The 26,944-nt window shown below is 41.0% G+C and overlaps 2 protein-coding genes across 2 annotated transcripts; one reads left to right on the top strand and one right to left on the bottom strand.

Moving 5' to 3' along the window:
* Nucleotides 1–518: 518 nt before the first annotated feature.
* On the bottom strand, nt 519–12,276 carry fbxo46 (F-box protein 46). Its single transcript, XM_086036603.1, has 3 exons — nt 11,817–12,276; nt 4,049–4,664; nt 519–3,963 (listed from the first exon to the last, which is right to left on the bottom strand). Exons 2-3 carry the CDS (start codon nt 4,517–4,519, stop codon nt 2,134–2,136), a joined length of 2,301 nt encoding a protein of 766 aa, XP_085892729.1. The 5' UTR covers nt 4,520–4,664; nt 11,817–12,276; the 3' UTR covers nt 519–2,133.
* Nucleotides 12,277–13,832: 1,556 nt separating this feature from the next.
* On the top strand, nt 13,833–26,689 carry coq8b (coenzyme Q8B). The gene is made up of 16 exons (XM_086036701.1): nt 13,833–13,954; nt 15,435–15,616; nt 16,716–16,857; nt 18,208–18,413; nt 18,633–18,699; nt 18,770–18,841; nt 19,931–20,050; nt 20,151–20,236; nt 21,176–21,316; nt 21,382–21,463; nt 21,664–21,757; nt 22,887–23,028; nt 23,202–23,309; nt 23,389–23,454; nt 23,687–23,773; nt 24,382–26,689. Coding segments are annotated over exons 1-16 (1,902 nt in total). The 5' UTR covers nt 13,833–13,953; the 3' UTR covers nt 24,688–26,689.
* The last annotated feature ends 255 nt before the right edge of the window (nt 26,690–26,944 follow it).

Genomic DNA, 26,944 nt, shown 5'->3' on the forward strand with positions numbered 1-26,944 from the left:
CTCTTGCTGTAGTGTTCAGGTACAGGACTGTATTTTGTGAAATTGACCAATAATGCTGAGCTGCTCACCAGCTTATATTAAATGCGCCAATTATCCGGGTTCTATACGTCAGTTTTCTCAAATATGTCTCCAACAATGAGTGAATTGTACTGAAGTGGTGTCCAAAATCTCCTTTGACAAATTCAAGACTTTATGATACTCAATTTAACAATCTAATTTTACATCTTAATGTTACAAATGATAAAACCTTTTCAAATACCATTCATGCAACTTGTTAAATATGTTAATCTTACACAAATAATTAAGATGGTTCTACAATACCAACCAAGCAGTACTGTGTAAAATGTCTATTTTTCCATTTAGATTACGGTTCAGTAGGACATTGATTCAGTGAAATTCATTCTCTCAGCCATTGTTTCTTCTTCACAACACATTATAGTTCTGATATGACAACCAACCGGAATTGTATGTCTGTAATCACTAGTTACAAGTCTCATTAAAACACCACAGAAACCATGTCAATGTTTGATTTCCAGTTTTAATCATCACCTCTTTTATATTTAAGACGATATTTCCCATTAGAGTTGTACATATCTGGAACCTATAGGTATCTCCCATGACTAGCAAACCATCGTCCACCTTCGTGCAGAGTTTCAGCATCACTATAATAATGTCCAATCAGTCAGCATGTTGGGATGGAGTGGTCAAAAAGCAGAGGAGAAAGTTGAAGGAAGAGAGGACTATTTTTGTATGAAAAGTCTATCAAGACCCTTAAAACAAGGGTACGGTGCAACACCTAATCTAGACCATCTGTGAGGTATCTGATACCTCAATCTCCTGCTGGGGAATTAGAGGTAGGAGGGTGGTGGGCGGGGGTGGGGGTTAAGGCTGGAGGCTGGTGTAGAGTTTCTGCAGTCTATGTTAGTTGGTTTAACACACAAGAGCATTTTCGGAGCTGGCCAACACTGCCCTCTGCCGAGTTGGAGGACGGAGAAGGAAAAAGGAAGATGGGCAAGTTAAACAATGACGACTGACTAAAACACAAAAAACATTCTTTGTGGTTTCGGTAAGGGGACCAGTTGATAAGGAGCCAAGTCCAATAATACAACAGAACAGCAAACATTCTTACACACCCCAAAAGGCCAACCCCCATAAAAAAAGGCAAACAAGCAAGTCAAATCATAAAAAGCGACATATTTCTCTCATTCTCTCTTTTTTTTTTCTCTATCCCACTGATCTTAATCTATACTTTGTATCTCCCAGAAGTAGTAATTTGTTTCTCCTGTTCATGCTGGTCAACTAAAATAGGTTCAAATATGGGGGGGAAAAAAACAAACAAGTGAACAAAGTACGTGAGACTGTATCAAACAATGGTATGGCTATTCCAGAAATAACATTAGTGACACAGCCAGTGGTTTCAGCAGCATTATCAGGGGACTGATCGACATAGAATAAATACAGCACATTCAGAGAACTAGAAATGCATGGTGCAGGACAGAGCTCATATGTTGGAATATCAAGTTTGCTGCATACAATCACAATTCTAGAGCAACGCTGAACATTCCACACTGAATGGTTTGGCATGTTGGATTCAGTACAGGTCAGTTTTGTAAAATTGGCTGCACTGAGCCCAATGAGCGTATGGAAGTGTGTTGTGTAAAGAATATAAACCCAGTCTTGGGACGCAAACCAAGCTCTAGGGCATTACATTTCTATTTGTCACCTAATGCTAATCTCAATCAAATACACTGCAAAGTTGTCACATTAACTGTCTGACAACCTCCAGTGCATGGAGTTGAACAGTAATCCTGACACGCAAGAGGCATGAGAAGAGGGCAAACAGACAGCAGCAAAAAGAGCCCCCAACACTGGTTGATAGGCACATTTGAAAATGTGCCACTCTGTAGAACAGTGAAGAGAGAAATTCTGTAGGGCTTGACAAAAAAGCCATGGTGTGACACGCTTCTTTTTGTTCCTTCTTCAGCACTCAACTATATTGAGAGCAATAAGATATGAGGTGGAATAAACTATATCCTCGAGTGATTATTTCTCTGTACTCCTATTTCATAATCACCCTTCGAGTAGAAATGATGCAGGGTAAGTAGAAGAGATGAGAGGCAATATTTTGCTCTTCTACCTGGCCTCTTCTCGTCTGATCTCCCTCTTGGATCGGATGGGCTGGGAGCCATCAGCAGGCTGCTGGACCCAGTTATTGTCATGAAGCCCAACGCGGCACCCTGGCGTGTCCTTGTCCGTACGTCGGCAACACATCCAGTAAGAACGTCCATAAGGCAGGTCATGGTGGTAAGGTTTAGGGTGCCATCGGCACAGTGAAACATCCCCACGCTCATACTGGCGTTTACACTGCTTACAGGGGTCATCCCGATAAAGAGGGTCTTGATTCCAGCGAGAGTCCACAGCTCGCACTCCGTAGGTCTCGATCAGCACCTTGAAGTAGTGGCAGGTGCACTTGAGGGCTGCCAAGGAGCTTGTCGGCAGGTAACTGAAGATATTGACCATTATGTGGTCAGGGAGCAGCAGCATGTACTGGCGAGGTTCAAGCAAGCGCTGAATCTGAAAGCGGATCTCCAGAAAATCATGAGAGACATGACGATAGAGGCGACACAGCGATGGGTCTGAACAGTCTTCCCCAACACTGGCTAGGGGCGATTCTGGCCGTGGCGCGCGCTCTCCTGAGCGCGTAACCCCTGCTCCTGAGCTGCTGCTGTTGGCACAGTCCAGAGAGCATAATCCTGATCCTCTGCCAGAACCTGTCGCATTTAATTCCTCCTCTGCCACTCGTGGGGATGGAAAGAAAAAGAGCTGTCCTGGAGGAGGATCATCTGTTGAGTGGTCAGTAGAGCTGGGTACACCCCCAACAGTTCCTCCCCCACCAGGCATAGCAAAACACACAGTCTCCTCCTGGACATTTTCTGTACTGTCCTTGCCATAAAACACACATTGGTCCACAGCACCTGTCACCACGACTTCCACATGAAATCCAGTCACTCGCTCCCTACCCACACCCACGGACATTTTCTCCCCAGAAGAAGGCTCCTGGGATGTTTCCGCATTGCCACAGGTTTGTCTGTCAAAATGATGAAGATCTCCGTCTGGTTTAGGGGCAGGAGTCGTGGCGGCAAGCAGCAGGCTACTGGGGTCTCTTGAAGATGGGCTGACGAGCTGGTAGAGGTCACAGGTAATTTTTTCTTTCGATCGGGCTGCTGCTTGGCTACTCCCGCCTCCACAGCTCATAAACATACAGCGTGACCGGCCTGCTGGCTCCAGCTGAGAACGTGGGTCCAGATTTGACACTCTGAAAGCTATCCTAACCTCACCTTGGCTGTGGCTGGGGGGTGGTGAAGGTGCTACACGATTGGACTCTGCTCCTCCTCTCAGCTCCCTGTCTCTATTAGAAAAGCCTATAGCCGAACCAGTGCCCATATGGAGACGATTCTCCAGATTCTGAGACTCAAAGTGTGCGATGGCCTGTGCAACCCGACATGACTCTTGCTGTTCCTCCAGCTCCTGGTCCGTCTGAATGATAGCAGATAATTCCTTGACTTCTTTGGAAGGTTGACCTTTTGAACTGTCAGACATAAAGGACATATGCGAGGGCTCCGATTCCGTTTCCCGGAGTAGTGTGTGCTGGTGAGGGGTAAGGCCCTGTTCTTGACTGGTAATAGAGGGCTGGTGCTGGTTTCCCTGCACAGCCACAATATTCCGGAGGGCCATGGCTGTTCTCTGCTCAACTAAGGCAACCATCTGCGCCACTGACAGCAGGTCCGTCTCATTCGCCCCATCGATTGCTGGTTGATCAGGGCTAGGTAGTGCATTGGGTGCTTCAGAGGAGCCATGGCTGAGGTGCGTTTCTGAGGCATGCGTACGGTTTGGTGGCTCATAGGATGAGCATCTTCTTCGCCTTTTTGCTTTACTACAGTCGGTTGCCCAGTTACCTTTAACCTGTGAAGGAAAAAAGCAAAGGTACTTGGAAAAACCTAGAGAACATCTTGAACAAATATCACACATTTTTGGATTCAGAGCTTACCTTCATGGCGCTGGGTCTAGGTTGACCTGCCCCACTAAACTGGTGTGCCACAAAGAAGGCAATCTTCTCCTTAGTGTTTCCTGGTTTGATGACATACCAGGTGTCCAGCAGCACTCGGCCATCTTCCATTTGTGCCCCGGAAGAAGGGACTGGTGAAGGGGATGATGTGGGCTGGCTTTTCATCAAGGAGCCAGAGTTAAGTTCAGGTTCAGGTGGTGTGTTCTCCGAGCCCACATCTTCCACTTTTAAATTGTCTTCCTGCACACCCACTAGAATTCCTCCATCTTCTGCTCCGTCTCCTGCCCTCCTAGTACCAGGAGGGGGCTCACCCTTGCAGAGGGAGGAAGACCCTGCACCAGCTACGGGTATAACATTGCCCCCTGTGCCAGCACTCCTGGCTTTGTTCTGAGAGTAGGTGCCAAAGGGGCGTGGGCACCACAGACGGATGTGGGAGAAGGTGTCTCGGTCCATCAGGATGTGGACCTCTGGAACATGCCAGCAGCTATGCTGGCCTGCAGGCACCCACAGCCAGCAGGCTCATGGTCAGATTCCTACCCCAGTGCTGATCTGTAGGGCACTGTCTGCTGCAGCGCTCCCCTATGATCGGGCATGCAACCTGGATTAGAGGACAGTCAGAATAGAGAGAAAGAGGTTGAGAGGAAATAGAAAGGGAACACAATAAATAAGTCCATAAGATCAATGTTTCAACAGGTGCAAAGCTCATTAACACAAGAAGTAATTCAAACAGGACATTGTCATTCTTCTCAAGCCGGGAAGACACCAGACAAAAGTGAACAACCATCAAAATTTTTACACATTAAACTACAATGGCCCAGCCCCTAACTTCAGTTCAACTCAATTAGCAATCACATCTCCTCTCTGACACCCTCAAACTCAAATTAAGGGGATTCCAATTCAGATGTGGTGTCTGTATCCAAGAGATGAGATTCAACCAAAAGCAGCATAATGGACTGTCGTCTGCTGAATCCTTGTGGTTCAAATAGGATTGCTTAATAGACGACAACACAGGGAGCATGGAGACATATGCTGAACCTATTTTTAGAAAAGATTCGAAGGGGATGGCTTAGTAGTGAAACTGCTACAGTCTACTTGACCTGGCCCCTTGATTTTGACAATGCTCCAGGCCAAGTGCAAACAAAATGCTTTCCTTCCACAACAATGCCACCTTTTCGGGCCGTCAAGTATGCACAACCGCACTTAAAAAACATTAGGAGTATTTCAGCCATGAGTTTGGCTTACTGCAAAAGGCTTTCTCTGCTGCTAAAAACAGCTTAAAGCCACGTATACTGTACATCTCATCCAGCAACCTCAGCTACTCTTTAGGACAAAACAAAACAACTGAATTAGAACACTGACTAAACCCTTGAAACGGAGTTTACAGATGTGAGAGTTAACATGTTCAGTGGCATTTAAAAGAAGACTACAGATGTTGAAAGCTGTGTGAAAGAAAATGTAGACCAAATGTAACTTGTCATGTCTGTGCAGTGTTCCACACATGGGCAGGTCCAAACATGCAACAACTTCAGTGAGAATGTCATGAAAGAACAAATGTGCCTTTCAATAGCTTGTCCTCAGAGAGCTGATACCAATATTTGAGCCTGTTTGGAAAATTTGAGAACAACTGTTCACGTCTTGTAGAGCTGCTGAAATTTCTATCAAATAATCAGGTATTCAGATAAAAATAGGCATATTTTTTCTTGGTTATAACTACTGAAGACAAAAAAAACATTTCCGGTTAATAATGAACAACCAACTGGTTTTCTTTCATAGATATTTAACATTTTATACTTCAATTTAAACTGTGCACAGTAGCACATGACTTTAATTTCTAGAGAGTGAGATTTTAGACATATTTCTTCCCATAGATTTTGGCCTGTTAGATGAAGTGACATCAGAAGCACAGTAGCGATTTCCCTGGATAAAACAAAAAGTGATCATTTGCGACAGCAACTGTGTCAGGCTGCGGCTATCAAAGAGTGTTGAGTAATTTATGTCGACTCCCTTTGAAAAGTAATTTGCCGCCTCTCACCAGCCTAAATGGAGCACTTGCTAACGCTGGAGCCGCCACTAAATGCTGGCAACAGGCGCTGTACAGTGTCAGCGTAAAGAAGTCATTTTTTAGCCACCTTAATTAGCGATGGAATATTATTTCAGGATGTTATTGTGTTGATGAAATTGGTAGCAACTAGCAACAATTGCTATCAGGTGGCATCCTGAACAATAATACCGTAACGTGATCATATACATAGTCATCCTACATTACAAACGTACGGTGCAAAATTAAATCTAACAGTTAATGAAAACTAATTGATAATGAGGTGGGTGAATGCAACTAACAAATACTGCTACTTTTGGAAAGAATAATTATTAACCATTAACAAAAAAAAAAAAAAACTCAAGGCATGCTGGGTTGTCCTTAAAACTACACAAGCATAAGTTTGCATTTTAAGCCTCATCAAAACACAAAAATAACAAAATTGAGAATCAGATTTTTTCATCTTTCCGATAAAAAGCTTCACTGGGTTGCTTATGTCAATTTCATCTTGGGGTGTTGAATAATATGGTGTGTATCCTTTCGTGGGATTCCAACTTCCCACCATGCGTGGGTACTATTTTTTTCCTCCCGGAAAAAAAGGCGAATGACGGAAGACGAAAGGGTACCCACGCTGCAGATGGATGACGAATAACGGACGCTCAATTTTTTTAAAAATGCCCCGCTCTGACAATTGCAATAATATGTATAACGGCCTCATCTTTAATTCACCATTGTACATAAACTTAAATGGGGAAAATATTGATACCAATTTGTTGAAAATTTTTAATTTAATCCTCTGCACAAAGTTAAGGATTTCTTTCTCCAACATCAGGAATGAACTGATCTTTGCTTTCTAATAATATTTGTGTACATCAATGTTCTGGTTTTTAGAGAGAGGGGAAAAAAAGGTGGGTTCACAGCAAAAAAAGACAAACAACTTATTCGACACATTTACCACTAGACACATGACTCAGATCAACTACGGCCATTAAAATAGATACATAGTATGCATAGTGCATACTTAGTATGTTAGTCGGCATACTTGCTTAGAATGCTCGTGTCCCAACAAGAACATGTTTCCATGTAAATAAGGTTAGATTACCAAAACCAAGGCTCAAACTAAGCGGTTTTGCATCGCAGTATGTGAGTCAAAGTTTGAGTTTTGCGCCTCAAACAAATTGAAACACAAAACTGTGAATGGACCGCTACAAATGTTACAGAAATCACTAAAAGCCAACTTGTTACACTTGTACACTTGTACACTTGGTCCAAATATTTTGGGGGAAAAACTCAGCGAGTTCTGAGAACTAAAGTGAATTGCAGGGCACATTGAATGGATGGAGAAGCATAGGTTCAGAACATGTTTTCATTTTCTGTGTTTACTTTACAGCCTTGACATGAGCGACAATTGTGTAAAGTCAAAATCGTCACAATATGGCCATCAATGTTCACCATACCATAAACTGGTGAACCACAGCAGCCCGAGTACCAAGCTACCTTAAATTATGCTTCATTTTAAAGACTTCCTGAAAAAGAAGGTTTGGATTCAAGCTTTCTGCATCAAACTAATCCTCCAAAACCTGGCCAAGCACAGAAGCAGCCAGCAACACTTGAGAGCTGAGACCATGGCGACTTGCTTTAAAGAAATACATGTGCTCTGTGACAAAATACACAAGAGTTTCGTTAATGAAAATATTAAAAATGTTTTAGCTTTAAATGTGGGCTAAAATTTTTATTACATGGAGAATATTGTTTACAAGAACCTCCTCAGGGAGCAGCTTTGAACTGCTCTTTATCAAACATGGGTATTAAATGCACACCCCCAACCTATAGACAGTAACGAGTTGTATGCAAATTCTGAATCCTTTGTTTCCAGGGAAATGTGCACTAAAAAAATATCTTAGCATTCCAACGAACAGCAGTCCTTTGCTTCCACTAAGACAATAGATCATTATTATAGCTGAAGCGCTCTCCACTCCAAGTCAGCCGCCTGCTCTTCCATACAATTTGATATTGCATGCAAACAGGACAGCAAGGGTTGAATGATGCTATGCCTCAGTGTACAGCTGCACTAACATCTGCGTGTGTTTGTGGGGAGCACTGCAACCTAAGGGTAGTCAAAAGTGACACTGCTGCAAGGTGTCAACCAGGCCATATAGCTGAGTGCATCCTTCAGAGCAGTCGTCAGTCCAGAAAAGCAAAAATAGACAACAGACAACTTGAAGGTGTTGCAGGGTAGTCTGTCTGTGACTGTTGGAAAACTTATACTCCTCATTTTTTTTTAGGATGACATATTTTTTTAGTATCTTTTAGTATAATAGTATCTTTCATGTTTTGTATTGTTTTTTGCCACTGCTGACAATATTACAGCATAATAATTCAAGGACATACTTTTTAAGAGTAATCAACTTTAAATTCTCAAGAAATATTGAACATTTGCATTGAAATGTAGAGCAATGAAGAATGTAACTTAGATCGATGAAAAATACTACTACTGAATCAATTTCTGTTCACAAAAATTGCAATTAAACCTTAATACAACACACAACCACTTGTGTGTAGTAGTGGCAGAGTGAAATAGTGATGTCTTATCTCCTCCAGACTGTCCTCGTTCACGTGGTAGAACAAGGCTGGAATGGTTGTTTGGGAAATGTACATTTTTGGGGGGCAATTCTTACTGCCTAGCAAATGTCTGCAGCATGTCTTTAAGCGCTGGTTTCTCAACAGTGTTGATGGTAGGGTTATTCCGATCGACTTGATCAGAAATCGGAGCCAAACACGTGATTTTCAGATGATCGGTGTCAGCCCAAAAAGATCGGATTTGCATGATGAGCCCCAACATACCTTTATTATGTTTCCATTAAGCATTTTTTTAAAACTTATTTTTGAAAGAGGACTTTGTATGTGTAGTCTTGATCGTATCAGGTAACGAGCTCCATCCTGTGATTGCTCTATAGATTGTTGAAGACTTTAAATGATTTGTTCTGGGTTTCGTAATCACTAAATAGTTTGAATTAGCTCGTCTTGTATGATTGTGTTTCTCTCTTATGTACACTAATTGGTCTGAAATGTATTTGGGGATTTTTTTTCTTGTAAAACATTCCAGAAAAAATGAAATGGAAGTGTTATCTTTTTCCAGCAGGAAGCCATGAAATATTCTCATGCATTTCTGTAATATGTGTATACCTTGAACAACCTAGAGCCAATCCAGCGGCTTTATTTTGTACTATTTGCAATTTTGGTAAATCAGTTCTTGTAGCAGATAACTAAATTCCTGGACAATAATCAAGATGTGATAAGATTAGTGCTTGGATTACTACTTTTAGTATTTTTTGTGCAATATACCTGGAGCATCTCCTTATTACAGCGAGGCTCTTTCCGATTTTATTTTTTTTATTATTTGTGTGTTTAGACCATTATAGTTTATGATCCAAAGTAATACCCAGTAATTTAATTTCTTTTTACTTGTTCAATTGTATTTCCTGCAAAGGATAAACTCAGTTGAGGGTCACTGTGCAACATATGTATAGACCCGAGCGGCATGGATTTTGTTTTATTAATATTTAGCACCGGCGGCACGTGGTCGACTGGTTAGCACGTCCGCCTCACAGTTCAGAGATCGTGGGTTCAATCCCAGCTCCGGCCTCCCTGTGTGGAGTTTGCATGTTCTCCCCGTGCCTGCGTGGGTTTTCTCCGGGTACTCCGGTTTCCTCCCACATTCCAAAAAACATGCATGGTCAGGTGATTGGACACTGTAAATTGTGATTGTGAGTGCGGATGTTTGTCTCTGTGTGCCCTGCGATTGGCTGGCAACCAATTCAGGGTGTCCCCTGCCTACTGCCCGAAGACAGCTGGGATGGGCCCCAGCACACCCCGTGGCCCTTGTGAGGATAAGCGGTATCGATAATGGATGGATGAATATTTAGCACCAATTTATTCCTGCTTACGCAGTCCGCCACTAATTGAAGATCATAATTCAATTCATAAAAGAGGATCCAACGCACTCCCCTGAGGTACTCCACACTGCCATACTGTAATATCAGAGTAACTTCCATTAAAGAACACTTTGTCTTCTCTGACAGACAACTTTGCATCCATGACAGAACCGTCGAGCCAAAACCATAACATTTAAATTGATCAAGCAGTAGCGTATAATCAATTACATCAAAAGCCGCACTCAAGTCCAGCATCACAACCCCCACAGGCCTCATGTTATCCAAGCCTTTTTACTACTCGTCTGTCATTTGTCCAAGTGTTGTGTTTGTGGAATACCCTTTTCTATATGCGTGTTGGTTACTTGAAATCAAGTCATTTCTTATATGATAATCTTGGATTTGAACATGTACATTTTTTCTAGTAGTTTACTCAAGACTGGAAGGAGACTTATAGGATGAATGTTTGGACCATTAAGTCTGGATCATTTATTCTTTTGCAGTGTGATAACTAGCTATGTATGTTCCAGCGATCTGGGCAGACAGAATATATGAATTAATGGCTTGGATATGCATTTGGCTGCTATTCTAAGCAATTTACAATCTAAATAGTCAATTCCAGAAACTTTATTGTCAGATAAGTTAAGCAATAGTTTTTCAACTTCCACTACTACTACTATTTCTACTTTTTGTATTTGATTTGAACCACTGCTGATTTACAACCATATAAAATACTATAATCATGGCATCTATTTAAAAAAAAAAAAAAATAAATAAAAAAAAAAAGAAGAAGAATTGAAACAATTTTCCTTCTTCATTACATTTTATTGTCAGTTACACAAAACTCAAGCGACTTGGACTCAGGTGCAAAAAATGTGAACGGGGCATCCCCGGTTGTGGGGCTGCAACTCTTTAGCTAAAATTCCTATCAGTGATCTTTTCTAATTCCAAACTGTTGGGAAATACATGTTACTCCAGGTCCTGTCATGTTTTTTGCCATCAGAAAACGAGTACTCTAATTCTCGCTGCTTCAACACTCACATCGTCTGTCTTATGTGCTTGTTTATGTGTCCTGCCTTCCACAGTAGTGAGCAAGCTGACTGACAGGAGAGTAAAGCATCAAGCACGACTGAATGTTATTAACTTAGGTAATCAAACATATTTATCGAGTCTGGAAGGAACTATTGTGCCTGTATTATTTATCGAACAGTAAGTCAATATAGTAATTGTCAAGAGTTAGTATTTCTTGTGACAGGCCTACACAGTGACAGCATTAAAAGTTAAGACTTTGATTTGTCAATCACAAGAACCATTGTGCCATATCACACACTGTTATCTGTACAAATTCAATCGGCCCACCCAGACAGTATGTCCATTGATGTGTGTGTGCGTGTATATACGTATACACATACATACATGAGTCTTAAATCATCTGGTTGTTCCTATATTTAAGTATTCCTGACAAACAAGTAGGCACGTTACCCAATTAGCAAAGTGAAGCTGATGTAGCACCACAAACGATTTATGTGTTTACTGTGCAGGACAAACTATGCATTCAGTTTATTGAGTGTGTAACCTTTAATCGCGAGTACGAAGAAACCGTACTTGAATGGATGTGTATTTTAGCGAGTTAGCATCCGGGACGTTAAGTAAATATACAACTAGAGTTGCTAACAAGCTTGCTAACTTGATATCATAATACGTATACCTGCAAAGTGGCTAGCAAGCTAACAAGGTAAAAAAAAACACCACTAACGTCGAATTTTGTTTGCACTCTTACCTCAACAACACTGGCTTTCACAAACAACCGTCTTGGCCCTTAAAGCGTCGATGGAACGACTTTCCTCGTAGTGCTTCTTGTGGCAAAACCAGTTTGTGTAGGATATTGCAGGTGACACGACTGAACTATCCGCGTCCACGTAGCTAAGCTAGCTTGCCTCTCAGGCTAACGTCGACAGCAGCTACAGTACTTTCTATTATCAACCTTCCTTAAGCGGCGGCGGCGGCTGCTATCGAGGCTTGTCAGTTCACTGAACGCAGCCTAGCTGACTGTATACCTAGTTAGGACTCCCAGCAGCCCCTCTCCTACTATCTATTTAGAAGTGACACAAGCTTTTACGGTATGTGCACTGGGATACCAAAATAATCGGTGTCAAAAACGACAGAGGGAGGAAGGCCATCTTGTTGACAAGCAGCTGCATAAGGCGGCCAGCCAATCGCAAACTAGAGTCGGTGGTGTGCCCATATATGGCGTCTGCACGGCTCCCCCCGCTCTTCCCCCTCTCCCACTGCTTTTCTCCCCCACTCGCTGGACAGCGCTAGTTTCCAATCTGAACATTACAAGGTTGCACACACATGGGGTTTGGGGGTTGCGGAACAGGTCACTGACAACCGTCACGCTAACTTTGTACATATTTTTTTCTACTCGTCACATTGTTCATTTGAATGCCACATTAGGTACACTTGCCACTTCTAATGAGATGCATCAATTGTGTTTAAGACTCACACGTACACAGTCCTACTAACATACACTTGACCGCGTGCTGATTGTTGTCATTGCAGTTTGCAATACTGTAGTGTGACGATGAGCATTGTTGCATAATACTCAGGTCAACTATTAGATCTTATTAGAATTTTATTCTTCAATAAAATTCATTACACAGAAAGGCTTTTCTTAATGTATGTTAAGTTATTATTTGACATTTATAATGAATATGATTCAAAGCACCAAGGGTGTTGTGCGACGCTCATATGGCTGCACCAGCCGCCAGTGAGCAGTGACGAATTGAATTTAGATGCAAACAAAACTATAACATTTTAAAAATAATTTAACATTTTTTTTACACAAACGTAACAACAGTTCGGTGTGAAAAGCAGTGAATATGTGTGAAAACTATTTTTTGAGCAAAGTTAGTGCACATTTATTGCAAGGTTATAACACATTTATTCAACAAAATTGCCTTGGACCTATAACGTATTATTACTATTTACTAATAACTTTAAAATAAAAATTAACATAAAAATACTACATTCAAATTCAAATTTTGAAATTTCATAAAAATGTATGTCTGAATGAAGTAAATTGAAGTGAATTCGTAAAGTTGCTTTGAATCCTACCCATGGACCAGTTGACCATCCAAGGTATCCCAATTGTCAGAGGACCAGTTGTGCTATAATTCTGAAGCCAATCAAATGTACACAAACCAGGATTTGACGTTATCAGACTCCTGTGATAACGTGTTAAATGAATCTATCTATCTATCTATCTATCTATCTATCTATCTACCTATCTATCTATCTATCTGTCTATCTATCTATCTGTCTGTCTGTCTGTCTGTCTGTCTGTCTGTCTGTCTGTCTGTCAAATCATCATCACAGTAAACATTGTGGTACTTACACAATACTCAATTGCGAGTGTTTACAATTTTTAAAGGCACATGCAGAACAGCTAATTTCTGCATGTTTCTGCATGAAATATTAGTTCTCGTCACATAAGGTATGTTATATTTAGTTGTAATGTCGGGAAATTATCCAAAAGACTTCAACAACGACTTCCTTCTTTGATCGACCGACCTCCCAGCAGTACACGTGCAACGTTGGCGTCCTCTAAAACTGTTACCTCCCCTCGATTCCAATTGGCCCTTGTTTCATTTTAGTAACTCCTTATAATGTATGCTATTGGACAGATTATTTGGGGTAGACGCCTTTCGTCAACAATTCCTTTCTTTCATTGGCCCAAAAATTACGCCCTTTTTTACAATTATTATTCTTGGAAGATGTGATTGGCTCGCTATGACGTTGGTCAAAACTTCACTTCCGGGATTCTATAACGTTGAAAGCATATTTTTCCTTGCATACTCGACCACGACCTCACAGGTCCATTGCAATACCTAAGGTGAACTATACCCCTTCCGAAAAGTAAGTATCATAATTTTGTGAATATTGCATTCGTTACAATGCTTTGAGGAATAGTTGTGTTTGTGTCAATTTTGTACCTGCTCCTATCTGCGGGCGAGACAACATACCTTGGTTAGGAAAGGCAGGAAAGGCGGTCATTGCTTGAGTTAGCTACAGTACCCAAAGGGTTTTATATGCCTACGCATGTATTGTATTCACTTGAATTTTAGTACTGCTTACTACACTCGGTTTGTCATGCGGACACGTGAAATTATCAGCATGAAAACATTGAGTGGTTAAACCATCGAGCAGAATGACAAACGTAAAGTAGGTACGTGACATCCCAGCAAGACCAATATCACTGGAAAGAGCTGGAATAAAAGACCAAAACTGTGTTAAGATTTTCTCAATATGTTAAGAATTAAGTTCTTTAAGGCTTCAAAAAGTGGGCAAAAATGCATCTTGTTTCTAGTTCAAAACAATGGAATGGCCTGTGATCCGTTTTTAAGGCAAAGAATGAAGCTCAGATCTTGAGGCCTCAGAGTTTCCTTAAGTATGGACCGAATTATAAAGATGATACACCAAAAGAAAGTGTTCGATTTCACAAGCCGAGTAATCATAATTATCGTTAATTATTCAAAGAGGAAGTCAACGCAAACATTTTTTTTTACTGCTCAGATTCAGAAAACAGGTCAGCCTGTTTGTGATTGATCGTTGTGAGCAGTTGTGATTTTCAGTCAACAGAAGACAAAATGGCCCCTCACAGAGATGGCTAAAACCGAGTGCATTTCGCTGTTTAACTTATATTCCACAAAGGCAAAATTAATCAGAATGCTTCAACTAGTCGGCCTGCTGGGAACATATTCTTGAAAAAAATATGTTTAGGTTGACTTCCGCTTTAATGACTATTTTTTAATTAATTAGACACAATTAAGTTGACACACACCATCACTGGCAACGGATGGCTGACTTATCCCGGTGGTCGTCTCCTCTGAGTCTCCGCCCATTCACGGTTAGGCGACACAATTTTTACCGCACTGTATAATTTTCTTTCGTATTGTACAAGTTTGATGAAACTTTGTCTGCATGTCCCCAAATACCTCAAAAGTATGTGCAGTAGGTTGATATAAATGTGCCAACTAGCTTTCAACACTTTTTGGGTGGTCAAAAATGAGTTACAGTATCCCTCCGTGTGTGCGCTAATCATCGAAATACTGCATGAAAATCATCAAATAGAAAATGAGGCAACAGAGGAGATTTCACTGTACATCATACCTAAAAATAGATGCCAAAAACACATTTTTAACAAGACAGAGCAAATTTTTCGGAGAGGCATGCAAAACAGACCTGGGCGACATGATCACATGAAAATGGCGTAACGAAAAATGGCGGACATTAGTCAGTTGTTACATACCTACTGAAAGCACAGGGTCTTATACATTGACAAATATTTTTTTTCTTAGCCATTTTCATGATATATCTTCTCCACCTCTCCACACAGTGATGATGTCAGAAGTCCTGCAGGTACTACGCGGGGCAAATAAAGTGGGATGTGCTCTGATCACCACCCAGGGGGAACAGCTCAGATTAATGGCCTGCAACTCCTCACTGGGAGCAGGAGTTAAAGTTGCTCAGGAAATGGCGGAAGGCCTCGTGGGCACCTTCATGAGTGGCAACAACACGGTAAGCAGTGGTGTGCACTGACATTTTGGGGGGCAAGTGCTCCGGGGGGAAAAAGGAGACTTTTGCGCATACAGTATAGCATACCTTATTGACAATTCTGAACATCCGGACATTTCACAATGCAACGCGCCTTAATCGGTGAAAATAATCCGCGGTTGGATAGTCCAACCATAACATAATGGAAAGTAAATTATCATTCCATATTACTGTGTGTACCCTGAACGTCAGGGAAAGTGGGGTAACCCTAACTGAGTGAAGAGAGTGAAACTGGAGAGTTAGGAAAAGAGGCTAAAACCAAGACCGCAGTGCTTTGTAGTGAGCACTTAATGTAGTAAGTGGTAAGACCCATTCTTGAGTGTGATAAAATGTACTGTTTTCTTTCCTAAATATTTTAGGCTTTAACCAGCTTGCATTATTATCTATATACATTTAGTAAAAGAGTTTGTTTTCATTGACTTGACCACCATCTTGACTTGTGACGTCCTTTTGGCCTAAGCCCGGGATTGTCAATAGACGTTTTCTATTACTTTTGCTTAAAATTTACTGTTTATTAGTAAGAGATTTAAGAAAGATATTTTGATTTGTAGCTTTTTGATGAGTGCCTTGAAATGTTTGTTCATTTAGTATGGTACTGTCTACCTTTTAGTTTTTTTACCTATTATTTTATTCATAATAATATTGAAAGGGATGTCATAATCGCTTGGAAAAATGTTTTTTTTTTTTTTTTTTTTTGAAGATAGCGTGGAAAAAAGTGTCCATATTATCTGATAAATCATTGGTCCTAATGTCAAAATTTCACATGAATTGTTGTAAATTCCACACAAGAAAGCCAGGCTACTGTCTTTCATAAACAATTTAGACAGTACATTCGTTCTATGAAGTATTCTAACAAACAAAAGTGTCTGAAAACAATGGCGAGTTGCAGTAATTGCAGGTGTTTCTATAAACGTTTTTGCCTCTAGCATGTTATAGCTGAACCTTTTTCTATCTTTATTTTTCCGCCTTTATATTTGTTTCTCTTATATATGCAAATTATGCGGATGGATTGTAGATGTATGTCAGTGTTATAGTTTAATTACCTTTCTAATTATGTCCTCAGCAACAGCCGGTCAAGGAGGATGTCTTTCCTGACATGGAAGGCTGGGAAAATGTGGATGCTGATGAAGCTACCAAATGGGCCGTGGGCTCAGAGTTCCCTCCTGATGTTAATGACAAAACACAGACAAACAACAGAGCTCCAGGTATTGTCTGGACCGTTTAGTTATCATTATAGTAGGATTTTAGGAAAATCAATTCATTTTGCACAGGGGCCACATGAGAAACTGCAATGCTTGCCGAGGGCCAAGCCAACATGCGAACCTCAACTTTGATCTTGTATCTGGAAAATGCATACAGCCTTGTTCCAAAAAATGCTTTTGTTTAGATATGGTATGTATTGTTAAAGCAGGGCTTCTGAAATAGTGGGGCGCGGTGCAATGCATGGTGGGGTGGTAGGGGGGCTGTTCTATGACCCCGTGGAACATGCTTTTAAAGTTATTCTTTGTTGTAAGTTGATCTCAATTGTAGCTGTTCCTAGTCAGGACTCCCAAATATATCGATAAATGGGAAGTACAATATTATTGACAGAAATGGACAATGATACAGTGATGACTTATCATACACTCAACACGCACAGTACACAAAACTGTAGATTTGCGTACAGTATTATTAGGCCAAATCTCTTTGCCCTCTTCCCTCCACAATGTTAAAAATAAGACTACTACTAATATTACGACCACTGTTATCATTTTGGCTCGCATTTGTAATTATGTTATGAACAATAGTTGCTAGAGAGTTTGGAAAAGTGGCTAAACATAGTGAATACGTATCAAAGTTGGCAACACTGCAAGTCATAACTCGTGCTTGCTTCCTGGCTTGTACTAGCATCCACACGTGTGCACATAAAATAAAAGCAGAACTTTCATAATAAAACACATAATTTATGTTTTACTTTGGCTTCATGGTCACTGTGAGGGCCGGTCAGAGACAATGGGCGATCCGGATGTGACAGTCGTACTTTGCCCAGGTTCTGGTCTACACTGAGCTGCCACAACATCATGTGCGTTATGAATTGAATCAGTATTTGTTTTCATTTTTTTGTGTTAACCTATTTAGCTAATAATAAGTATTTTAAGAAACTAATACCCCTTAAAGACCGAACATGATTGTTTGCAAAGGCAGAGTTTTGTACAGGTCTAACCCTAACCCTGCTCGCCTCTATTTTTACCACAAGCTTCGCTATTTCATCCACAGGTACATATGAAATTATAAATTTGATTGAGTATGATTCTGAAGCAAAATGTCATCTGTATTTCTATCACTTGTTGGCGCAAGTTGGGTGGCCGTGTCTCGCTTGCTCATAAACCGGAAATTGATTTTTCGCCAGTGTGAAACCTTCTGCAGTGAGCGGTGTGGCAGCCCTCAGATATTTCTATTCATCATTTATTTTCATTTGGTTCAACGATATGTATTTCAGTTGACTTAGCTGTTTTAGATCTCAGTATTGCATTAGAACGGTCCTAGCTGTGATGTACGTCTTCGCCCTACCATAGGAGTAAATCCTGGTCCAGGGGCGGCGTCAGCAGGTGCTGGTTGGCCAGGTCAGAACTCACGCTTCCTCCACACGACGTTTGCCTCCGATAGATTTTACCACCCGACCAGATGTGTCCATGATACGGTGGTGACCAGACTCACACCAGAAGATATCAAGAAGGCCAGGGAAGCCAAGCAGGGCTTGGTTAAACCTGCTCGGCAGAGGGTGCGTTCAGTAATTCACTACACTCTTAATTCAATGGGTTTTTGTTGAATCGTACAATTTCATTTAACGGGTTATTGTCACACTGAACCTCCACACCTAATTCATAAGGGAATACATTCCATCAGTGCATTTTTATGGTCTTTTGGGCTTGTGTAAGTACAATGTGCTTGTAACAGGTAATGTCATGTTTACAATAGGTTGTGGTTTGTCTTCCTTTAGCTTAATGACCGTGCTAGAGAGAGGAAGGTGCCTGCAACAAGAATCAGCAGGCTGGTTAACTTTGGAGGTATGAACAATTCATTTATATTGTTTAAATGTGGCAAAGCCACTCATCATCCAACATGTCTCTGCCACAGGACTGGCAGTCGGTCTGGGGATTGGCGCCCTTGCAGAAGTAGCAAAGCAGTCGCTGGGTGGCAAACAAAAAGGTAATTTCCCTCTATTATAACATTCTCTGAAAATGGATTTTTAGCTGCCTGAGAGGTAAAATGCTTGGAGGCTAGCTTTTAAAACCATCTGTACCTCTTGGAACATCCCATAGACCAGGAGTGCCCAACCTTTTTTGACCCAAGGTCTATTTTTCAAGCAGCCAATCTCCTGCGAGCAACCTTTTTATTTGTAAACATGTGGGGTGGGGGAGTGATGGAGAGGGTATATGCCGTTTAGTTTGGCGAAGAGCTTTGTAATGGCTCGCTGCATTAGCGTCTTCGTTGCTATCAATAGCTGTGGCTTTAGTCGCGGCTGGTTACTTTGCATTTATGTGGTAGGCTGGATCTCCTTCTTTGGTAATCAAAGTCCTTCTTACAAAGAAGGCATATTATCCTTTACTATTTATTCTTATTTATTTATTGTTTATTGTTTGTAAAGTGCTTTGTTATAGCTCCAGCTGTTTTGAAATGCGCTATATAAATAAAATTGTATTGTATTGCCTTTATCAATAGTGCCGTCAGGGTGTTTTTTAAATTTATCATTCATCCGACCAACAACTGTCACATGCTCCTCGATTTTCACAACTTATCTCTGCTCCTGAACTTGCTCCCACCTGCAATAGCAGCCTATCAGGTTATGCCAAACACAATGACAGCCAATCAGTGTCCACTTCAGGGTGTGACATTGACCATTGTTTTTTACACCCCCAACAACTCGAGCACAAGCCCCATGCATCAAAATGGATCTCATCATCATACAGAAAGTTTACAAATTAGATTAATGTGATTAAAAAAAATTAACGCTTGAGCTCTGACTGTAATTAATTGATCGCATATACATATACAGTGCTCCCAAACTTAAGCAAATCGCATCACATGACTCCCAAACTTAATCGAACTGTTGCACCCTTAAATATAACGGGTTTTTTTCTATCGAATGACAACTTGTGTATAGAGAGATGTATCGAATCGGCCTCAGGCCAGAGATTCCCAACCCTATTGAAGATGGGTTTAATCTTCCTTCAAAAGTGTGTTACATTTTTCATTGTCCTAGTTTTCACACGTACTGACGCATCACTCTTCTTGTAGATATGAATGCCTTGTTAGACTCCCCCCTCCTGTCAGAAGCCAATGCGGAGAGAATTGTCAACACACTCTGTAAAGTACGTGGAGCTGCACTGAAGATTGGACAGATGCTAAGCATACAAGGTAAGTGCCACACTTGTGTAATCGCTGGATAGCGGTGCTTCATACTTTCAAACAGGTTCAAATATTTATCTAACAGGCTTTGTATTTTTCCCCTCCCCAGACAATTCCTTCATCAACCCCCAGCTCCAAAAGATCTTTGAGAGGGTCCGGCAGAGTGCAGATTTCATGCCAACCTGGCAAATGAATGTAAGTGGGAATGTCGCGAAATTTCCAACTGTAGATAAGATCTTATACAGTGAATCTGAAAAGTCTGTTGTCACGCCTGTTGTGTGTCCAGAAAGCGTTACTGTATATCAGGATCTGAACACAGGAGAAGCTAGATCACATTGCTTGTGTTTCCTTAAGGTGGTGTTTCCCAACCTTTATTGAGCAAAGGCACATGTTTCACAAAGGAAATAATCTCACAGAACACCACTTTGCAAAATGACTCACAAAAAGGTGCTGTACAGGGTCATAATGTGACTTCTGTCATCAAGTGGAAAAATATTTTATTGTTTTGCCTTGGGACTATACAAGGTTGGTATAAAAGAATTAACAAAGCTTTAATTTTTTTAATTAGAATTTTTTTTTGGGTCAAAATAATGTTATTGGAAAATTTCCCGTGGCACACCTGATGATCTCTCACGGCACACTAGTTTAGAATCACTGCCTTAAGGTACGGATATATTTCAAGAAATGTAGACAGTCAAATGTCTGTCAACAGTTTTCACTCCCTCGTTGTCGTATTGAACGGTAAAACAAAAATGAATGCACACCGGCAGTTTGAATATGTCAAATTATCATCTTTCAAATCTACCGCTCATGCTAGTTTGACCTTTTAGCATATCCGTGAGCTGCACTTTGAAACTGGATGCAATCTCAATTGTGAGTGTGTAAAGATGCAACAGACACACATGCGCACACATACAAACGAACACAATGCAAAGTGAATTGAAAAAAAAAAACAGTGTCCATAAGGGACCACTGTTCCTTGCAGAGTGTCCCATCCCTAATGATCAGTGGAAACACTACAGAATGTACCTGAATGTAAATTGAAACTTCGAGTCAAAGGCTTTGAATACTTATGTACTGTCCTTGTGATTTGTTAGTTGTTTTTTTTTTTTACCTTGTGCACCATACTTGTAGAATGTTTTAGAGACGGAGCTGGGTCCAGGCTGGAGAGAGAAGCTGTCATCCTTTGAGGACAAACCCTTCGCCGCAGCTTCCATTGGACAGGTGCATCACGGGCTTTTAAAAGACGGCAGAGAAATCGCAATGAAGATCCAGGTAGGTTTGAAATGCGACTTTCTCGTCTCGCTTATTGTTGATCTTCTTTTTTGTTTTCTTCCCAGTACCCTGGAGTGGCAGAGAGTATCCATAGTGACATAAACAACCTCATGTCAATACTGAAATTAAGTGTGGTTCTACCTGAAGGTAACATGTTCATTTTTAAAAACCCAGGAATGTGGATACTTTTGTTGAATCAACCCACAGTTGTTTGTTTTTAATATGTAAATCTTTCATGGATTTGTGGTTTGTTAAGTTACAGAAATTATGCTGTTGCATTTGAAGTCAATCATGACAGTTTTTCTTTGCTTTAGAGTTCTTAGTTTAGCATGTTTTTTTTTTTCCAGGCCTCTTTGCAGACAGCAGCTTGGAGGTTCTTCAGCGAGAACTCGCATGGGAGTGTGACTATGAGAGGGAAGCTGAGTGTGCCAAGAAATTTAGGTAAATTTTAATATTGGATTATACATTTGTATCCACTGGAGTCCAGTTTGGAGCGCCTAAAATGTCACAATACTGAGTGAAGCCAAAATTCAATACAATGGGGGATTTGTTTACGAATTAACGCCTGACAGCATGAGAATGGGGAAAGGGGAAGTGCTTATATCCGGAAGTGCGTTGTTTGGCGCGAAACCCATCGCAAATACACAAGCAGAGGTAAACAAACTCAGAGAACGCAGCACAAAAGCACACTTTTGGAGCAAGTAGGATACCGGCTGCTTCATTCTTGTGGTGAGTGACATGAATATTAAGTGTTTTATTGACAGTTGAAAGTATCTAGTGGAAATGACACCTTTGAGTCATGACGCTGTGCGTCGCCGAACACAGTGAGTTATTCAAATGCCGGAGCAACTCTGTCTGCTCAATCAAGTAAACGGGTTATTCGGAATGTTTCAGAAATCGGAATTTTGACCTTAACCCAAATATTGACTGCATGCAAACGTAGTCACTAAGGTGCTGGGGACAAAAGGAAAGATGCCCGGGAAATACCAATAAGTATTTTTAGCTTCAAAAACCAATGAATGTGATTGTTGTTGTATTTGTTGACCTCGTTTGTACTTACCTCGGTCCAGTCTTTGCATAGGTTGTTAAAATTATCATGACACAGGAAATAACTTTAGAATGTCACATTAAACAAAATGCCACAAGTTTATAGTCTCATCATAGGTTAGAAAGTTGCAACAGTATTGTTTTTTTTTTTTTTAATTACTACTGCCACTGTTTCTTGGATGTAGTAAGTTACTGTGGGTATGGTGACAGAAAATATACATCACCGATTTTGGTGATGGTGCAAGTGCAAGGATGATCTCATTAAACTTCGGTGCAAATCTGAATGAAGGTTCGGACTGTGGAATTAATTTTTCCCTGAGTGAATTACCGCTTGCCAACATGGGGCAGTGACACAATCAGATACATCAGGTAGAAAAGCCTTGCATTGTGTGGCAGTAAGCACCCACATTCCAATGCACAATTTTACATTCACCAGAATGAAGGGTCAGTTTAAAATTGCGTTATACTAAGTGATTCTAGTTCTGTTTGTCATAATGATGATATTTCTATCTATGGCCTCCAGATCACTGCTAGAGGGAGACACATTTTTCCAGGTTCCTGAGGTGATCGATGAGCTGTCAACACGGAGAGTGTTGGCAATGGAGCTGGTGCAGGGGGTTCCGCTAGACTGCTGTGTAGACTTGGACCAGGAGACCAGGAACCAGGTCTGACTTAATTCAACCCTTTGAAGATTAAAGGGGTTGATATCACAGGAGAGACATTTATTTTATTCTTCGTCTTTGTTTCATATTTGTCACACTTACTATAATATGTTTAAAAAGCAACATACTCGTGGTATTAATTATCAAACACACATGCCTCACTCCAAACTTTTCAGATCTGCTCCAACATCCTCCAGCTGTGTCTGAGGGAGCTTTTTGAGTTCAGGTTCATGCAGACAGATCCCAACTGGGCCAACTTCTTTTACAATTCGGGAACAAACAAGGTACGAGGGATTGGTATAGCCAATTAAATGCTGATTTCCATGAAAGTCAGTCAACATATGCGAATAAATTTTTTTTTAGGTAGTTCTGTTGGATTTTGGAGCATGCAGAAGTTACCCGGAATCGTTTACAAATGAGTACATAGAGGTAAGATGAATCTAAAACGGGGATGGGCAACTTAAATGATGGGGGGGGCCACAATTTTTCACCAGCACTTCCGGTGGGCCAGTTAAAACCACGCACTTCTTAACCAGACGTATGACAAAATCAAATTGCATTGCATCACACTGCGCAGGCCTCCAGTTGCCCGTCCCTGATCTAAAATATATAATTGGAATTCATTTGATTCAGGTTTAAAATGGAGTGTCTTTATATACAGGTAGTGCATGCAGCTTCTGTCGGTGACCGAGCCACTGTTCTCTCTAAATCCAAAGACCTGAAGTTCCTGACAGGTTTCGAGACCAAGGTAAGATCAAATATTTTCTGCTGTTCTGCTCTTTTTTTTTTTCACATGGTTTAGACCAGACCTGGCAAAGTAAAGCCAGGGGGCCACATCCGACTCACCCACATTATCTGACCAGCCCTTGTAGTGACCAATGATGAACTAGACTCTACCCGTCTCTATTTTTACTACATCACCTTTCCTGTGCTTGTGGCGTATCCCATATTCCCCATCTCATTTCATATCTGTTGTTCTATTTTTTGCTAAAGATCCTTGTTATGGATTAATTTGTCCACGTCATAGAGCGCCGAGAGATTTATAGTGAGGTGTGTACTGTATGTGTTAAACACATTTGAACTAGAACTGAGATTATGACCCATCCCCCTCATCCACCATCAGTGGCCTGACCTCACAAAAGTCGTAAAAAGTTGAATGGACAAGAATTCCCATTATACATGCAGTATGTCTTGGAAAAAAAAAAAAATCTCAGAGCGAGTGGAAGTTCAAGTTAATTTTCTTTCTGGTGGCCCTAGGCTTTTATTGTATGCATCATAGTTATTGGGTTTTTTTTTTAGTTTGAGGTGGTGCATTTCAGACTGCACACAGTTCATTCTCTACATGTTTGCCACCAGGCCTTCAAAGACGCTCATGTGGAGGCTGTGATGATTCTTGGGGAAGCTTTTGCATCTTCCGAGCCCTTTGACTTTGGCACTCAAAGCACCACCCAACGCATCCAGAGCCTCGTCCCTGTCATGCTGCGACACCGCCTCACTCCTCCACCAGAGGAAACCTACTCCCTCCACCGCAAGATGGCCGGCTCCTTCCTCATCTGCTCCAAACTGAAAGCACGCATATCATGCAAGGACATGTTTCTGGATGTATACAACGCCTACCACCAGAGGAGGCAGGCTGAGCATGTAGCACAGGGCAACGTGTAGACATCTCCCAAAAGACTGTCTTGGATACTGTGATGGAGGATTAAAATCTCTCTGACTATGCTGGTGTTCTGTTATGAGTAATGTGTTCAATTTCTCCCCTAGTCTCAATTTGGCTGCTGATTGGCCTCCGCATGGTGATGTAATGTTAATCTCACTCAGCAACTCCAGATGGCGGTAACCCTAAAGACTCAAAAAGCCATTTGGAACGTCTCCCAAAGGAAAAAAAAAACACTGGGAGCCACAAAAACCTTTGACATCTAAAGTAAGTACTGTATAACACTGCATACTTATGTTGTTGTTGTTGTTTTACCCATATGTATACTAAATTATATTGTGTACGCTACAGGTAACATGATATTTGTCTTATTTTTGTTATTCAGTAACAAAAACCTGATCTGGTCAGGCGCTGATTCTGGTTAAAACATGCTTGGTTGAAGACTACTTTCTTATAAAATATTTGAGTTCGCCTTGTATTTATGGAATTTAAGTCCAACTTAAATTATCCGCTAGCAGTGACCCAAAAATGACGTCTTCTGTGTTCCGTCATCGTTTTATCATGTGTGGAGCTTGCAGTCAGCTGTCAGTTTGCAGCTGTCAATTTGAAATGAGGAGTTTCACTTAACAATGTAAAATATACTGCATACATGTATTTCAATCCAAGTAAAATATACTGTATACATGTATTTGTAAAATAATAGCCAATTAAAATATTTACTCAACAACTTTTACATAAACATGTAATAGTACATGTATAATGTTGGTGTGGTGGCCCAGCCAGTGCTTGTGTGAGATTTGTGTTTCCTTCGCAAATTGCAAAAACATTTATAGTACATTAATTAAACCCCTTCACTGCCGTTGACTGCTGTAGGCGTCAAAGATCCATTTTTAGCGGACTGACAGTGAATGGGTTAGCTCATTCGCTATGCCTGACAGCTATAAGAAGTCAAACATCCATTTTAACTGGGCTGGCAGTGAATGGGTTACTCCTCATTGCCCATTGTTGTGAACATGAGTGTGAATGGCCAACGAGGTGTAACTCACCTTTTCCCATATTGGCTGGGATAGACTCCCATGACCCACGAATGGATCATTTTGGTAATAGCGCTCGCGTAACCTGAGATAGGAATGTGTTTATTAATTGGGAGAAAAGTGTCATTTGTGAATGATGAATTTCTTTATTCCATTTAAATCGCCCAGCTTGTGTTCACAGTTTCGCATATGGGGCCCCTGGCTGTCTCCAGAAGCGATTCTTGTCACTAGGCAAGGCGGGCTGCTGCTTGGGAACCCCAAAGGCCACAGGCGCCATCTAGTGGTTTACTACAGTATCATGGCGATCACATTTTTAAAGTGCATTCCATGCACGACTGACCTGTTTTCTGAAGCTGAGCCGTGATTGGTCGTTACCTGAGCCCTGAGCAGTTGTGATGTCATTTTCAGTCGACAGAAGTAACAAAATGGCCGCCCCTTGAGATGGCTAAAAAGGGGTGAATTTTGCAGCTTAACTCATATTCCACAAACGCGATATTAATCAGAATGCCATGTTTCAACTAGTTGGCCTGCTGGGAACATATTCTTGAAAAAATATGTTTGGGTTGATTGCCACTTTAAATGTCCTACTTTCATTTTATGATATCACTGTAGCGTGAACTTTTTACATTTTCCATAAATTTCACCTGAACGCCAAATGTCCCTAACTTTTTGTGAATAGTGAATATCAAACTCAAGTCCCGGGGGCCAGATCCGGCCCGCGGCATCATTTTGTGTGGCCCGCGAAGACTAATCATGTGTGTTGACACACATTCAATATTTCAAGCATTTGTTACCAATCCTACCTTTAAAATATACAGAAAAATCGTTGAACAAACTATTTACTGGCTTCTGATTTCAAAACTAGTTGTGGATAAGGTGATCATACATTTACACTGGTTAACAGTCGTAACAGCCCTCCGACAAATGTGAGTTTGACACCCCTGGTGTATAAAATAAACAAACAGGTGATATATGCTCTGGTGTTTGTTGTATTTTGTTGCCCTTGCAGTGTATCGTTCGTTGGCTGAGGGTCGGGGCTTGGTAAAATTATGTCTTGTCCAGGGTGCAAAACAAGCCAGGTCCGGACCTGCCCTCAGGGATCATAGTACAGATTTTGTTCTCAAATAGAAATCATCCATCCATCCATCATCTAGAACAAGATTTTAAATAAAAGCAGAAACTGCAAAAAAATCATTTAAAAAATACAATCTTAAAATACCTATTTAAT

The sequence above is a fragment of the Filicampus tigris genome, chromosome 7 (genome assembly GCF_054856515.1).
Source record: "Filicampus tigris isolate MCC_2025a chromosome 7, RoL_Ftig_1.0, whole genome shotgun sequence".
Classification (NCBI taxonomy): Eukaryota; Metazoa; Chordata; class Actinopteri; order Syngnathiformes; family Syngnathidae; genus Filicampus; species Filicampus tigris.